The sequence below is a fragment of the Crocodylus porosus genome, unplaced genomic scaffold, assembly GCF_001723895.1.
Source record: "Crocodylus porosus isolate Cpor-Errol unplaced genomic scaffold, CroPor_comp1, whole genome shotgun sequence".
Classification (NCBI taxonomy): Eukaryota; Metazoa; Chordata; order Crocodylia; family Crocodylidae; genus Crocodylus; species Crocodylus porosus.
In genome coordinates this window covers 211,370,781-211,386,139 of record NW_017728886.1, presented here as the reverse complement: position 1 = coordinate 211,386,139, position 15,359 = coordinate 211,370,781, and the positions used below count along the sequence as shown (strand labels likewise).

General features: G+C 41.0%; 1 protein-coding gene across 1 annotated transcript in view; it reads right to left on the bottom strand.

The window, feature by feature from the left end:
• Positions 1-15,359, bottom strand: part of PREX2 (phosphatidylinositol-3,4,5-trisphosphate dependent Rac exchange factor 2) — a 296,072-nt gene that overhangs the window by 117,614 nt on the left and 163,099 nt on the right. The window contains exons 23-25 of the mRNA XM_019548936.1: positions 11,560-11,721; positions 4,587-4,809; positions 3,939-4,146 (exon numbers count right to left, since the gene is read on the bottom strand). Coding sequence (XP_019404481.1) covers positions 3,939-4,146; positions 4,587-4,809; positions 11,560-11,721 — 593 coding nt within the window. The remainder of the gene's footprint in view (positions 1-3,938; positions 4,147-4,586; positions 4,810-11,559; positions 11,722-15,359) is intronic.

Below are 15,359 nucleotides of genomic sequence, written 5' to 3'. Positions count from 1 at the left end.
AGCCGTGCCAATGGCTCCGCGATGACACCAGCCAATTCCCTCAGCACCCGCAGATGAAGGTCCTATCCCCTATGACGAGTACCTGCTGCACGAGGTGCAGGTCCTGTATGCATGTCAGGAACCTTTGTGAGTGGCTAGATCTGGCCGACTGCTCCTCCCAGTTGATGTCAGGGTAATTCATAAAATTATAAAAAGAGGGGTCACTACCAAGAGCCAACTTAACTTTTTCCAGGTCCTGTAACACAGTTTTCTATGGCTAGTGAGGATCCAAAGCATCAAATGTGAGGGTGACGCCAAGGCCAGAGAAAGTTTAACCTGGCTACTGGCAGTGAGGTATGACACTTCTCCCCCAACTCTGCTCCACAAAGCACTCAGCTCCCTGCCTCCATTCCAGTGTCTTTCTTTATTGAGCACCTGGGGCTCACATGACACTCAGAAGCTGCCTGTGCTGCTTCTGTCATGCATGCAATGGGCTGGCCACCCCTGTTTTAGTACAAATGGAGAGCCTGAACCAGAACTGCATGAGATGAAACAGATCTTTCAGAGTTTTGGATGAAAAAATGGGACCACCCCCCAGAATAATCTGTTTGTTGGAGCACTGACCTAGGATTTGAAAGAGCAAGGGTGGGTCTGAATGAGGCAAAGCAGGGTTCTCCTAGATCTTCCAGATACGTATCACTAGCTTTTTAGCTATTCTGAAGTGGGTCTGGTTTTGACTACAGAGTCTATCCTGGGCCTCCAAAATCTTTCCCAGTGAAAGTTTAATCAAAATTCAAATAAAATAGTAATATTTTGGCAAAAATTCCTAACCAACTCTAATCTGACCAACCGTTTTAGCTAACAGAGGAGTGGTCACATGATGGGTCACTCTTAATAATCTCTTTGGAAATATAGTTACCTTAAGGGGTGAAAAAGCATGTTTTTCAATAGGGGATGAACTGCAAATAGCAGTGTTCCTTAACCAAACTAATGGATCATCCCACATATTTCACAGAAAGCAGGTATTCTGAACCAACAGGGATCGGAAACTTATATAAGTACAAACATCTTTGCACACAGCGAAGTCTAAGTCTGTCTCTTTGTCCCATAATCAAGACCAAGAGCAAGGAAGAGACAAAGAATGGGATGAACAGCATTTAAAATTCATTTAAGTGTTTTATCACTTAGTCACCAAGATATGGACAGACTATTATTATTTATTCTTAGGTAAACCACTATCACTGCCAAGACCTTAGTATATACTCTGAATAGTACAGAATTTGAAAGGGAAAAATGAAAAAATGTCCTGGTATAAATAGCACCAGGAAAAAAATTTAAAATATTTCTTATGCACCACGTCTTGAAGTATGGAACTATGCCTTTTTCAAGTCAGAAACAAGAAACAAGTCTTGCATACCTAAAACCAGAATTACCTCTTTCTTGAAATTTAAATGGAACTTTTTCTCTTGTTTCAAAAGATAGAAGTGATTGCACCTTGTGAAATAGTGACTCCTCCCCCAGTATGCAGCCCTTCATAAGTGCATGTGGTGTTTTGAGTTTTTACCTTTGTCTATAGTTCCCTGTCAGCTTCAGGTTCCTCTTTCCCACATAATATTCCAACATGGACTTTTCTGACGCTGTGCGCTATGCAAGCTAGAATAGCAACTTCTGTACCAATTTTGGAGGGGAACTCTGCTGTGTTATACCTTCACAGTCTGCTTCTTTTCATTTGGCTTTTTGCAAGAGCCTACTAAATCCATATAAGTTTCTGGGGTAAAGTTTCCACAGATTTAAAATCTAGCTGGACATACAACTCATTCTTATCAAAGTTGGGGGACTGGGTTGGTGCAGACACAAAGACACACAGCTGACAGCCCAAAGATTGCAAGTTTGAGGCCATAGCTAACATGCTCATAGCATGGCCTGTCAGGTTCTAATGAAACTGGAAATTCTGCTAAATAATTTGTCAGAAGGACATAAAATAGGAAAGGATCAGACAAAGCTGTAGTCCCCTCCGTCACATCTTCCCCTTTACACAAAAGGTGCATGAATGACCCTAACAGACACTGTTGTACAATACCTAATACCCTGGAAAAATACAACAATGATTATTAATTATATGTAACTCAGCAAATATTAGTTACTTTGATGCATGCTTTTAGAGCATGACAGCAAATGAAGGATCTTTTTGCTGTCTTTGTAAAGTTCATGAATTAGTATGTTTAAGTGTTATGGTTATTATAAAATGCATCATTTTTAAATCAGAAATAAAAACATTGTGATTAAAGCACAGTGATTTAATTATTTTATGTACTTTGTTTCTCACCATTCTCTCTCTTCTCTTGAGAACTAATTAATGGTCATAACAATGTTGAATGCAGTACATGGTGTACTATACCAACAGCTAACATCCCGACACTCCTGTCCTCCATCTTCCCTGTTCTTCCCTGTTCGGAGCTTTTAAGTAGGTCTATTGAGAATTCTGTTTCCTATACAGAACTGCTTTAACTCTAAAACAAACTCTGGTAGTCCCCTGAAAGTCCATAAGGGATAAGTGATTCTTGTAGGCAGCGACAAGTTAAAAAAATCCAAAAAAAAAGCCTTACCAAAAAAATCTGTGCACCTTAAACAGGTTTTCTTATTAATACAATTTAAAGAGACTTTAATAAACACAAACTTAACCAAACTCCCTTGTGCCTTGTTTATATTTGCAAATGTATGACTCATAGAATATTTATATTGTTACAGAAATCAGTCCTGCTTGTATAAAAGAAAGACTGAGAAGTTCCTGAGATTTTACACCACAAACTGTAAGGAGTAGGAGGAAAATCTATTCCAGCCTGTTAAATGTATACTCTAGAAATAAAAACTGAGTCTCTGAATTTAACATATTAATCATCTTATCATGTTAAAGAACAGTGCCAATTTTAGGACTTTGTAGTACTGGGGTTTTTTTGGTTCAGTCAGCACTCAGTGAAATGATTATACTTCCAATGTGTTATTTTGTAGAATGACTAATTAGCAAAATTACTTTAAAAATGAAAACACACAAATGGGAGATTGTTTGTCTCTTACATTAATTTTGAACACTCCAGGCTACATTTAACCACTTCAAACCTATCACAGTATATTGGATATACATTTAAAAAAAATCCATAGACGAGCAGTTGAGATCCATTACGATTCCAACACAAGGACTGATAATTTTTCTTTCTGACCATTGATATACAGCCAGTGCTTAGAAACGTCTACCAGTCCTGATATCAGTTAGACAGGACAAAAGTATTTACCATCCTGGGAGATCATGATTTCTTTTTTTTTCCAGTCTAAGTGAGCTTAATTTTTTGTAATGAAAAATAGTGTCTACTGTTGAACTATTTACAGAGTTTCAGTTTTAAAGACCCTCAACTGTAGCACTGGCTGAAAAACATGAATTCATATTTCAGTAAAAATCTAGAAGTTTCAAAATTTGTTTTTTTATCCCCATCAGAACACAAATGGGACTTAGAAAACTTTTTATAAATTTCCAGAGGGAGAGAAAGACAGCACACATCACCCTACAATTACCAATACTTCAATGGTTAGGACACTTAAATACAATGTGGAAGAGCAAGTTCATGTTCCTGGTCTGAATCAAGCAGAGCAGTGAGATAATGCTGGAACTCCATATCATAGATGAGTATTGTAACCAATATGGTGCAAATCTCTCACAAAATTCCTTTCTGGACTTGAAAAGCACTCCCATAGATACAAATGCTTCCACAAAAAGTGTCAGTTTTGATTAACTGACTTTTTCTCATGAAAAAATAGACTTTGTCTAAAAAATCCTGACTAGCTTTATTCACTAGTCCCACAAAAATTAGAGTTAATTTTTTGTACTTCCAGCTTTTGCAGTACTCAGTTTTGAATTATCAATATAGAAAAGATAAGGACATATACAGATGGTAATATTTACTTACTCATCTATCTGACAGACACATGTTTCCACCTCTCTCAATGCAGTCTGCAATTTGCACAGCAATTTCTGATAGACGTCTTGTGTTTCTAAGTCCTCTTCTCTTAATAGGTATCTCAGACCATGGCCATCTTGTTGACCTAGGGAGTGTCCTGATGGGGCTGCCATGGTGGTAATAGTATGCTGAATGTAAACCATGGGATTCAGTTTACCTGCATATGAACCCAATAAGGTCAAATTAACATCTTTCCTTGAATGCCAGTTTTGATCCCTGTAAAATTACTACATAAATCAAAACTAATACAAATGGAAATATATCCTGAATTTTTTTCATATTATTATGTTATAAATTCAAACTTGAGAAGCTAAAACGGTGGGAAAACTGGTTAATCACTTCTTGACTGAAAAAGTTCATGACAGCTCTCTGCCATACAAAATGACATGTTATGCAACAGCTATAAAGAACTAGTACAAAACTGTATGTTGATATTTTCATAAACTTCTAGATAAACTTAAAAATGCAGTAAGCTCTTGTAAAAGTCTTGTTATGTTTAACATGAGGGACAGTGTCCAAAACTGGTTAAACCTTAAAACTCTGTCAGATTAATTGCAAAAATATGTCTTTAAAATGTACTTAAGAAAGCTAGCCTACCTTGTTCAGTATTTTTATTTTCTTTCTCAGGTGAAGTATGCTTTCTGCTGTCTAGCTGAACCCCAAAGGCACTACCAAGAGAAGTTGAGGTTTTAGGATAGGAAACTTCCATCACATTGACATGGCAGTTAGTTGGGCAGAAATCACTGCTATGAAGTGGTGAGATCTTTGATTTGGCTTGTTTAAACGTAGGCCAAGCTCTGTTTTTTAACACTCTTGAGAACTGGAAGAGAAGAAAAGGAAATTACAATTAATAGTCTTTGTGAGCATTCAGCTAGAAAAAAACTTTAGGTATTCAGTTGGAAACCAAAATGAATTAATATTTTTAGACCTTCTGCATAGCCTCTCTTTTGGAAGATGTTGCCACAAAGATACAGGAAAAAAACCCTACTTTCTGTATTTTAAACACTACAATACAAATACATTTATCTGAAAAATACATCTTTAGAAAATGGGTTTGAAACAGTGCAGGAACATTTACTGACCAAATACAGAACAGCTATATTAACTCTATAACGTTGCTCTGAATGTAGGACGTTTCATTTTTGATGATGCCCAAAAGCATTATTTATTCCCCACAGTGGGAAACGTAACTTCACAGAACTAAATCATGAGCAATGCTGGTAACGAAACTCTTTTTGAAAAGTTTAGATTAGGTAGCACAGTGATATTAAACCAAGTGGTTTAGGATTTAGATAAAAACCTGGGTTCTTTCCAATCACAGTCTAAATTTAAGGGAAATTTCACTAGGATTAGCCAAAATCACATGCCAGTACCTATTATTTTAATCAAATCTCCTCTTTAGTCAACACATATTTAATATTTCTGTTGTTAAGTTTATGCTCTTGCATCAGAATATTAATTTTAAATTATCTTTCAAAGCAGTGGGCAGGAGCGGGGAGTAGCGGGGAGGGGAGAGTGGGGGCAAGAGGCAGGGGGAAGGAGGCAAGCAGAGCCAGACCAAAGCATCAGGAAGAAAGTGGGGTTGGAGCAGGGCTAGACCAAATGGGGGGGGAAGAGGGGGTGGAGCGGAGTCGGACCCAAAGCGGTGGGGGGGTGGGGGGAGCAGGGTCAGACCTGAAGCACAGGGAGTGGGGTGGGGGTACAGCAGGCCTGACAAGAAGTGGTGGAGGAGGTGGGGGGGCTCTATTCCTGCTGGTCACCCCTCCCCCCCATCGTTCTTGACAGGCAATTTGCTAGTACTTAAACATTTGCATCTAGTACAAGATCCTGGAGACTACATAGGCCACGTATAGACATTCAAGAAACCAAAAGAGGAATCAATTTAAGTGACATAGTTTTTTCTAGGTGACCTACTTTTGGTTGGTAGTGAACAATATACACATTTCACCTTGTGGGAAAGTCAGAGGAGTGCACAGGTAAACTGTGCTGGCCAAGACCCATATGTAGGGGGCACTCCTGCAAGCCTCTCAGCATGCCTAAGGGTTCCCCAGGCTGCTGGAGACTGCCAAGCACAGCTGAGTGTCCAAGCCATCCCCAAATGACTGCTGGTGTGAGCAACCAAACCCCCAGCCCCCTGCCACCTCACCAGCCACCTCCCCCATGCCCTACCAGGAGACTTTGAGACGAACCTCAGGGTCAGTGTTATCCCTTGTTAACTGCACACACCTCCATGTCCCAGCCTGCCCATACTTTTCCATGGCACTACACCAGCCTCACCCAAGCATGCAGACCCAGGAACTATGATGTATCCTGCTTGTCACCCTGCATGACTCTTGCCAGAGGCTGTGGAACATTATATGCATCCATCTGGACATGATGCATCAACTGGTTACCATGGAGTATGGCTTCCTGCCCTCAAACCAGCAGCTGGCTGTCCTGTGTGGGGCCAGATACTGGACCCTGCACCCACCAAATGTCCTGGATTGGGCCGATGGCTTCCAGCACTTTACTCTAAAACTCATCACGCTTCAGTGCTGAGCCCAGCACTGCCCAGTAGAGGCAGCACCTTAGTTGTACCCAGCTCTGCAGCATTTGTATAAATCATTTGTTTCAGTGGGGCTTTTTGGCCACTTTTATGTAATGGCTGATTGAATCAGCTTTAGCTAAATGTGCCAAAAAACCCTGCTGAAGCACCCAATCTGTACAGACACTGTAGAGCGAATTTGACTACTTCTAGTAAAGTGTGGGGAGCAGGAAATGTCCAGGAAGCTAGGGTTATGGGTAGCCAGGATGTGCTCCTAGAATCTAATGAAGTTCAATAAAGACAAAAAAGTCAACTGGCTAAGCAGCAGGTCTGCAGAAAAGGACCTGGGGGTTACAGTGGCCAATAAGCTGAATATGAGCCAACGGTGTGCCCTTGTAGAAAGAAAGCTAATGGGATACTGGACTGCATTAACAGGAGTATTTCCAGCAGACTGAGGGAAATGATTCTTTCCCTGTATTTGGCATGGGTAAGGCCATGTCTGGAGTTATGTCCAGTTCTGAGCCCCCCACTAGAGAAAGGATGTAGAAAAAATGGGTAGGGTCCAGTAGCGGATAATGAAAATGGTTAAGGGGCTGGGGCACGTGACTTCCGAAGAGAAGCTGAGGGAGCTGGGCTGCCTTAGTCTGAAGAAGAGAAGACTGGGTAGGGATTTAATACCAGCCTTCAACTACCTGAACGGTAGTTCCAAAGAGGATGGAGCTAAAATGTTCTCAGTGGTGGCAGATGACAGAACAAGGAGCAATGGTCTCAAGGAAACCAGCAAGGGAAGTTTATGTTTGATATGAGAAAGAACTTTCTCACTGGGAGGGTAGTAACAGGTTACCCAGAGAGGTTGCAGAATCTCTGTCCTTAGAGGTTTTTAAGACCCTGCTATACAAAGCCTTGGCTGTGATGATCTAGTTGTGGCTGGTCCTGCTCTAAGTAAGGGGTTGGACTAGATGACCTCTTGAGATCCTTTCCAACCCTATTTTTTATGATTCTGTATTCTAGAGTATCCAAAGACCCAGAAGTAATTGGTGCCTGAACCAGCACTCAATGGAGCATCCTAGCATCTATGTCATCCTTGGTGGCCTAGTCCTTGTCAGCCAGTCAAAGTGCCTGGCTCTGGCCTCAGAGATGTGGTATGTGGGTGCCTGAGCATGGGGGTCCCTGGCTGTGTGCACATGTGCAGGGATAGGGGTCCAAAGGGCTGTGCCTGAGTACAGAGGCAAGAGGGTCCCAAACAGGGTGTATAGGAGCCAGGGTCAGGGTCCTAGCAGGTATGCCCAAGCGCAGAGATTCTCCTGGGTTCAGTGTTGGAGTCTGCATGAATGTTATGGGGTACTTCATGACAGGGTTTTGGGGGTGTGGGGCCATGGCCCAGGAACTGGGGTGTCCAGGTCCTGGGCCTTATGCAGGGGACAGAGATGCCTCCCATCTCCCTGCAGCTGACAGATGGCTGGAGGCAGGAGGTGTGGCACTGGAACAGCCTGGGGGACAGGCCTACTGGGAGCTCAGCTGGAACAGCAGAGCACAGAGGGCTAGGGAGAGCCAAAAAGCAGACTGAAATGCCAGAGAAAAGTGATCCAACTTGAAATCAATATGGGAACAGTACAGATGTTTGATACAATCACCCTAATCTAAATCAATCTGAATTGAGTATACTTCACACCAGGTCTGTCTTAGATTGCTTGTGCCATTTTTACATGGTCTATATGTGCCAAATTCTGTACAGTTATGGGTTTAGATTGATCTATGTTCACTTAGGCCAAGAAGTCCAATTATGGAATTGTTTTAAAACTGAAGAAGCTATGAAGAATTAAAAAGGGAACTAAGGATATTTAATGATAAAACGTTCCTCCACGTAGTACATATTTCACACGTGAATCTCCTACACATCTTGCTCCATAGAGACCAAATGCATGATTATGATTTAATTGGGTCATAAGCCAGGCCCAAACTTCTTTTCATACATGTGTTAAAAATATCTCGAGCCTACAGCAGTGGACTTGCAGCCTATTATGAGCAAAATGTTCTGATAATAATAGCAACTGTAGAAACCCCTGAGTTTCTATTTATAGAATTCAAACTTTCACCGTGAAAATAAGAGAAAAGCTAATACATTTCGGGAGACTTCTGTTACTATGGTTACATTTACCTTATCAAAACAAGGGCACATCTACTCCTGGAACGTAAACATATTACTAACAGTCATTAAGGAACAGAAATTTTCTGAAGTTATATGCTTGTACCATATTTATCGATTCTGGTGAGAGTAACTTTGAGATTTTTTAAATCAAGAACTTACAACTGCACCACCAGCTAATAGGCAATGTAGTCATTTTCCTAATGTGGCTGTGCCACTTTCCCTCCAACTTAACCTAATAAACTCTGCTTCTTGTCTCGGACTCTTGTTAATACAGATTGCACTTCACACTCAATTCTTTGGCAAGAGGAAAGGTATGCAAGATACCTACTGATTACCTATACTCCAAAGCACATTTCTGATTGAGTAACTAAAATTATCCATCCACCCATCCGGAAAAGTCTTAGACAAATATCTAAAGATTTGTAGGGGATCAATTATAACAAGTGATATGGGCTTTACCCCAGAGGGTCACAACCCATAAAATCAGGTACAAACAAGGTCAGGTAAGCAAGGGTCTCAACTGGAATCAGGGGGTGTGGAGCAGGCAGGTCAGGAGCCTGAGGTCTATAAGGGACCTAGGAAATAGGCGGTCACCCTGGGTAGAACCATGAGCTAGGGAAAGTCAGGAATCCAGAGTCAGGAACCCCTGACTAGTTACTGTACACAAGCAGGATGAAGGCAGTTGCCAGGTTAAGCCATAAGCCAAAACCCTGCAAGGCAGTCTGAAACAAAGTAGTCAAGGAGTCAGTAAGGCAGTCTAGAAACACAGGGATCTGGGCTTGATGCTGGAACAAGGACTGTCTATACACATGCTGGTTTTGCATTCTAATTAAAACGCATGGGAGCAAACTCCGTTATTTGAATCTGCTCCACGTTCTAATTAGAACACTCCAGTATTGCCTCACCATCATGAGTATTAAGCCCCTGAACATTTTAAAATGGCTGTGGGGGTTTTAAAATAGATAAACCTTATTGAATGAAGTGTAGATAAAGCATCCTATGGTTATTTTTAAATGTGGGGGGCTTCATACACATGACAGTGAGACATTTTAATTAGAGTGGCTGTCTGGGAATTGCTCTAATTAAAATGCTCTACCCCTGAACATGTGTATAGTCAGCCAAGGCATCTGCAGGCAGGAATCAGGAACAAGGATACCAGGAACAAGCAAGCAGGACACTAGGGACAAATAGGCAACACTGAGGACTGGGAAACTAGCAATCCAATGTAGGAACAAAAACCTTGCTGAGTAGCCTGCTAAACACTGAAAGCAAACAGACATGCCCAGTCAGGCAACTGGGACCAGTTGGGGGATAGACAGGACACTTGCAGCCAGGTCAACTCAGTAACTAGGACTAGGAGCAATTTAGCCTGCTGATGCCCCTGACCCTGACAGTCTGTTTAGCAAAAGTCAACTGATTTTCATAAACCCTTCTGAAGTCTCCTGTAACCTAATTTTCACATTTCTGGTTTTGTAGTTTCTTATGAGTCCAACAGCAAAAAAAAAAAAAAGAAAAGTTTTTAGGAAGAGGTTCCTGGCTCTTTGCTCCATACAAGACAAAGAATTCTCCATGAAAGCCTTTCTTCATTAATCCCAAGGAAGCCAACTCCTTAGGGTCTGACCCCTCTCTCCCAAAACTCCTACAGAAATATTCAGGGTCTATTAGAAGCCATATTAAACCTCTCAGTAATATTTTGAATTTCTGCAGTCAAAATCCCAGAAAACCAGTTTGCAAAGTTTACTTCCCAGAGCCAGATGACAGAATAAGAGCAGCTAAAAAAAACCAGATGTCAAACTAGCCCTGACAATTCACAGTAATTAAGATAGGGGAGAAAAGAACCCAGAGGTCATGAAGAGAGACTGCAGGTTCACCTGAGGAAATTGGTAAAGGCTTATTAATTAAAGAACAGACAAACTCAAAAACTGTTTGCTGATTTCTAGTGAATTTAGATTTGGGGTCTATGAAAGTGAGCAGCTTTGTTAATTTCCTTATACAATAACATTCAGCTATTTTACTAAACCAACAACTTAAAAAAAAAAACTTCTAAACATTTACAGTATAGTCTGTTATACTAGTAGTGGGAAGGCTAGAGTTTATCAACGATAAATGACATTCTAACATTTCTAATTTACAATGAAGATGCATTGTGAAAAAAGTTTGACACTGATATTGCCTTATGTTGGTTAACTCTTTCTAATTCTCCAGATCGCTTACAGTACTCAGAGTGCTAAGCCTTTCACAGGAAACAGTGGAATTTCCTAGTGATCAATCATATTACATTATCAAGGCTGGACATGGCAAATGAAGGTATATATACTACACAATGAATGACAAGAATAACAGAGGGCACAGGTTAAAATTATTGTATGCTAGTTTAGAATTTTACACCTTTGGATGGTTCAAATGTTGACCCTATATTTTATAATAGATCAAATTCAATTACATCTTATCTTTTCTTAAGGAAACAAAGAAACAAATAGAACATTTTCAAGGGTTTTTTGTTGTAGCCATGTTGGTCTAGGGACAAAGGCAAGCAAGGTTCTTTGACTAGATGTGATATCTTTTCTTAGACCAACTGAGTAGTTGGAAAAAAGTTCTTAGCAAGTTTTCAGGCGCAATCACCCTTCTTCAGGCATAGGAAGTCTCTGCTGTTCTGAGACTCCAAGGAATGTGAGAAGCTAAAAGTGTGACAGGACATCAGTAAGAATGTAAATAGGTAGAAATTAGGTAAATAAAAGATAGAGCAGGGAAGGGAGGGGGAAAAAGCATGGGGGGAGCCAAAGTTGAGTGTGGGGGACTTTACAATAGTAGTATTTCAAGGTAGAAAAAAGAGGCTGTCTGTGAAAAAGGAAATAGCTGGAAATTAGGAAGACAAAGGGACATTTTCTGATCTGTACCTTTTTATAACTAGAGATTCTTCGGTATATATGTTCAATTTTCTCACTGCAGATAATACTGAATTTACTTTGGAGGTCAGTGGGGATAACTTCATTTAAAGAATTCAGGGTGTTGCAATTCTGAACAAAATGTTCATCACTTTTTGCCAGTGCCTCAAGAATCTGTAGTAATGAAAACAATAGCATACATTATGACAAGTGAAATAACCATTATTTTTCATTCCTGATGATTTTCAGTTATTTATATTGTAATTAAGTGTGATTTAACATTATAGGAATATTATATAACAAAAATGAGGCTATTTGAGAAAAACTTGTTTGGAATTAATTCCTCACATTAGCAATAGCAACTCCAACTAAACAAGGTATATTTACTTGTTTCATGACTACATCTGGCTGTGGATTTGTTCTGCCTATCACAATTAACATAACCATTGGACACATCCCCATGAGCACACCACAGGACAAATAGCAGCGGCAGATATTTATACTACTGCTATTTGTTCCCAGGGAAGTCCCTACACACACTCCAGCGTGTGGCAAAGGGACACGGGTGGGGTAGGGAAGGGTGAAGTCAGCACCTGTGCTGGCCCCAGCAGCCTTAGCTGGTATCCTGGGTGCTTCCTGGAGCAGTTGTGAAATGCTGACTACTCAGTTATATCATTTCTAATAAAACTTCAGTCTATCTGTAAATGCACACTGACACATTGAAAAGTATGCAACAACAGAAAGTTCTGTCTTATTTACTACTGTTTGTTCTACATCAGTGGTTCTCAACCTTTTTAGATGCACGGCACACCTTGGAAAATGGCAGCTCTTAGTTTTCACTCTATTTTTGACATAAGAAAGATAATAGAGCAATTATTCTCTTAAAAGGAATTCAGAAAGACCAAAACAGGATAAGAACATTTTAACATTGTAGAATCTTGTTTAAAATTTCCTGGTTTATCTTGTGCATTATGTTTGCACACCTAGCAGCACTGATATTGGCTCTACAGACATTCAGTTTCTCCTGGAAGAGTTGCGGCTCTCCCAGGTGAAACCACAAGTGTACAAATGAGCATAAATGACTCCTCCAGGAAAAAAAAGTAATGCAGGAACCACCAGGGTTAAATCACTCCCAGAGAGTTCCTCTTGGAAAAGCAAATGTCTATACACTTTCTCTTCTGAGAGTAGGCACAGCACAGTCCTCCAGCATCCCAGGACACTTTGCTTCCACTTTCAGGGGTACAGTATGTAACCTGATAGCCTGCTACTTCAAGTGAGCAAGCAGAACATGACCCTTTCACAATCCCATAGTGTGCTGCAAGGAGACACAGGCTGACCCTGAGCAGGGTCAGCTGATAAGGGCCGACCTGTATATTACTATCATCTGTCTCTAGGTAGGCTGAGGGAGTCTGCAGAAGAGGCTGGAATGTGCAGGGTCAGCACTGCTTGCTTTCTGCTCTTCCTGGGCTTAATATATCAAATCTCTGTTCAGGCATCTTGGGGTAAGTTTTTCTACCAGAAAAACAAACTTGCGAGAATTCTCCCAGATCACTTAAGTGTGTATACACAGCCATTGTGTTCTACCCTCTGGCACCCTTGAGAGAATCTCAAACACCTTGGTTAAGAATCACTCATCTACATACAAGTATTGAAATTAAACTTAATTGGTACATATATCTGCCGACTGATCTCACTTAGATTGCAACAAATTAAGGATATTATTACAATACTCATCCTGAGGGCCAGCACAAAGTAAAGGAGATATATGACATATCTTTAATCCTTTAAGCAACATACCAGCCCACAGCTTTCTGACAGGTTAAAACCTCAACTCTAGCTCTTATTTGGCCTTGACTTCAAACCAACTCTAAATCTAATCCATATCTCAATACCACTTCCAGTCACATTTCATGTGACAAGTGTGCAGTCTCCTTACTAAGTTCAGACTACTTTGGCATGTATATTTCAGCAGGTCAGAAAAGTATGCAATGTATACACATTGGGAAATCATGACATGCAATCTGTTAGACCAGGGGTGCTCAACCTCTGGCCCATGAGCAAAATGTAGGCTGCAAAGCCATCACATCTGGGCTGCAGGGCTCCCCATGGCTCAGGAAATTTGGTGCCAGCAGAGTGATGGCCATTATTTCAGCCATCCTCCCCTCTGTCAAATTCCCAAACACTATGCTCTATGTACCCAGTTGGAGCCAAGCCACATCCCTTCCACCTCTTAGTCAGCACATCAATTAAGAGTTTCCAGTTGCTTTGGCCACAATTAAGGGTTTCAATTCCTTAAATTAAATCAATAATGCAAAACTCTCCAAAACGTTAGTTTCATCTACAGCTATACCGAAATGTGTTAAAAACAGTACTAACTCTTCTGCAGGACATCTTTTGATCCTATATTTCATTAAAATTTAATAAAAATCTTTGCACTTCTCTAGCATCTTTCACTGTTTTAGATTTAACTAAAAAGCCTCACAATTCTGCTGTGTTAGAAAGCAAGGCAAAGACTTATTGCATTTCTGTATTAAAATAACAGGTGTGGGTTTTTTTAATTCCTGTGCCTTTGGCATGGTGTAATTAGATGTACCATCTAAAGGCAGGTATGGTGCCTCCTAGTGGCCACTATGATCCCATCTCCTCTGCTCTCTGGTTCATCAGGGTACCTCCCTATGCTTTCCTTCCATGCCTTTGATGTTATTTTAAACTCAGTTCACCAAAGAGATTCCTTCATCCGAGAGCTCAGCTCCATGTCTCTGGGCCCTTAGCTCCTCAGGCTCAATTCAGTCCAGTGGGCCCTCAGTCCTCAGGCTGAACCCCCAGTCTCTAATAGCCTTTTGTCAAATGCAGTGCCCTCTAGGGCTGTGCGAAACAGCACTATTCTGTTTCGCCTTGAGTTTCAAGGTTTGGACAGAACAGCGTTTTGTATCAAATTTCATTTCAATTCAGAACAGCTGTCCCATTTTGCTTCATCAAAACAGTAAGGCTGTTTTGGCTCTGTTTCAATGTTTCGCTAGATTGGCCAGGGATGGGAAGTCAGCCCAGCTGGGCTAGATCAGGCCATTCAACTCGAAATGAGTCAAAACAGTGTCGAAACGAAAGAGCCAGTGAAATTTTGCACAACACAAGTGTCCTCTCCAGGTTCTTTCATTGGCCTCCTTCTGCAGCACCCATGCCTCATGGTTTAAATCAGGTTTTTCAACTCTCCAGGATTGCTCTGCAGTCTCCAAGTATTAGATATAAATCTCCAGGAGACTGCTGAGAGTCACCCAGGAGAAATGATAGGGCATTCATTACACTAAATATTAAACATTGAATCCAATTTATGCAGTAGTCCAGTGGGTTTTTAAAATGTAATAGTAATGTACATTTGCCTTCCTGATGTAAAGTTTATGCACTGTAATCCATACCTGATTTACGCAAGGAGGCAGGCATGTTTGGATTGTATGTCATGGGCACATCATGTGATTAAACCTCCCAGAATACATTCAAAGAGAGTTGGCAAACCTAGCTTAAACAGCAACATAAAGCAAAACCTAACCACAATCAAGTACAGCTGTTGTGCCTTTCTCTAAGCTGTCCCAAGGCTTCTACTCAGTTCTGCTGCCTTCTCCCATTTTGGGCCCTCCAGGGTCTACTCCTAGTTCCCCCAGTCTCACATATGGAGGCCACATCTGGAACACTGTGTTCAGTTTTGGGCAGGGCCAGCCTGTCCATGCCTGCGAAACCTGCGGCCACAGAGGGCCCTGCAGCCAAGCAGCCCCGTGCAGCTGGCATCTTCCCCAGCAAGGAAGTGAAAGATCTAGTTC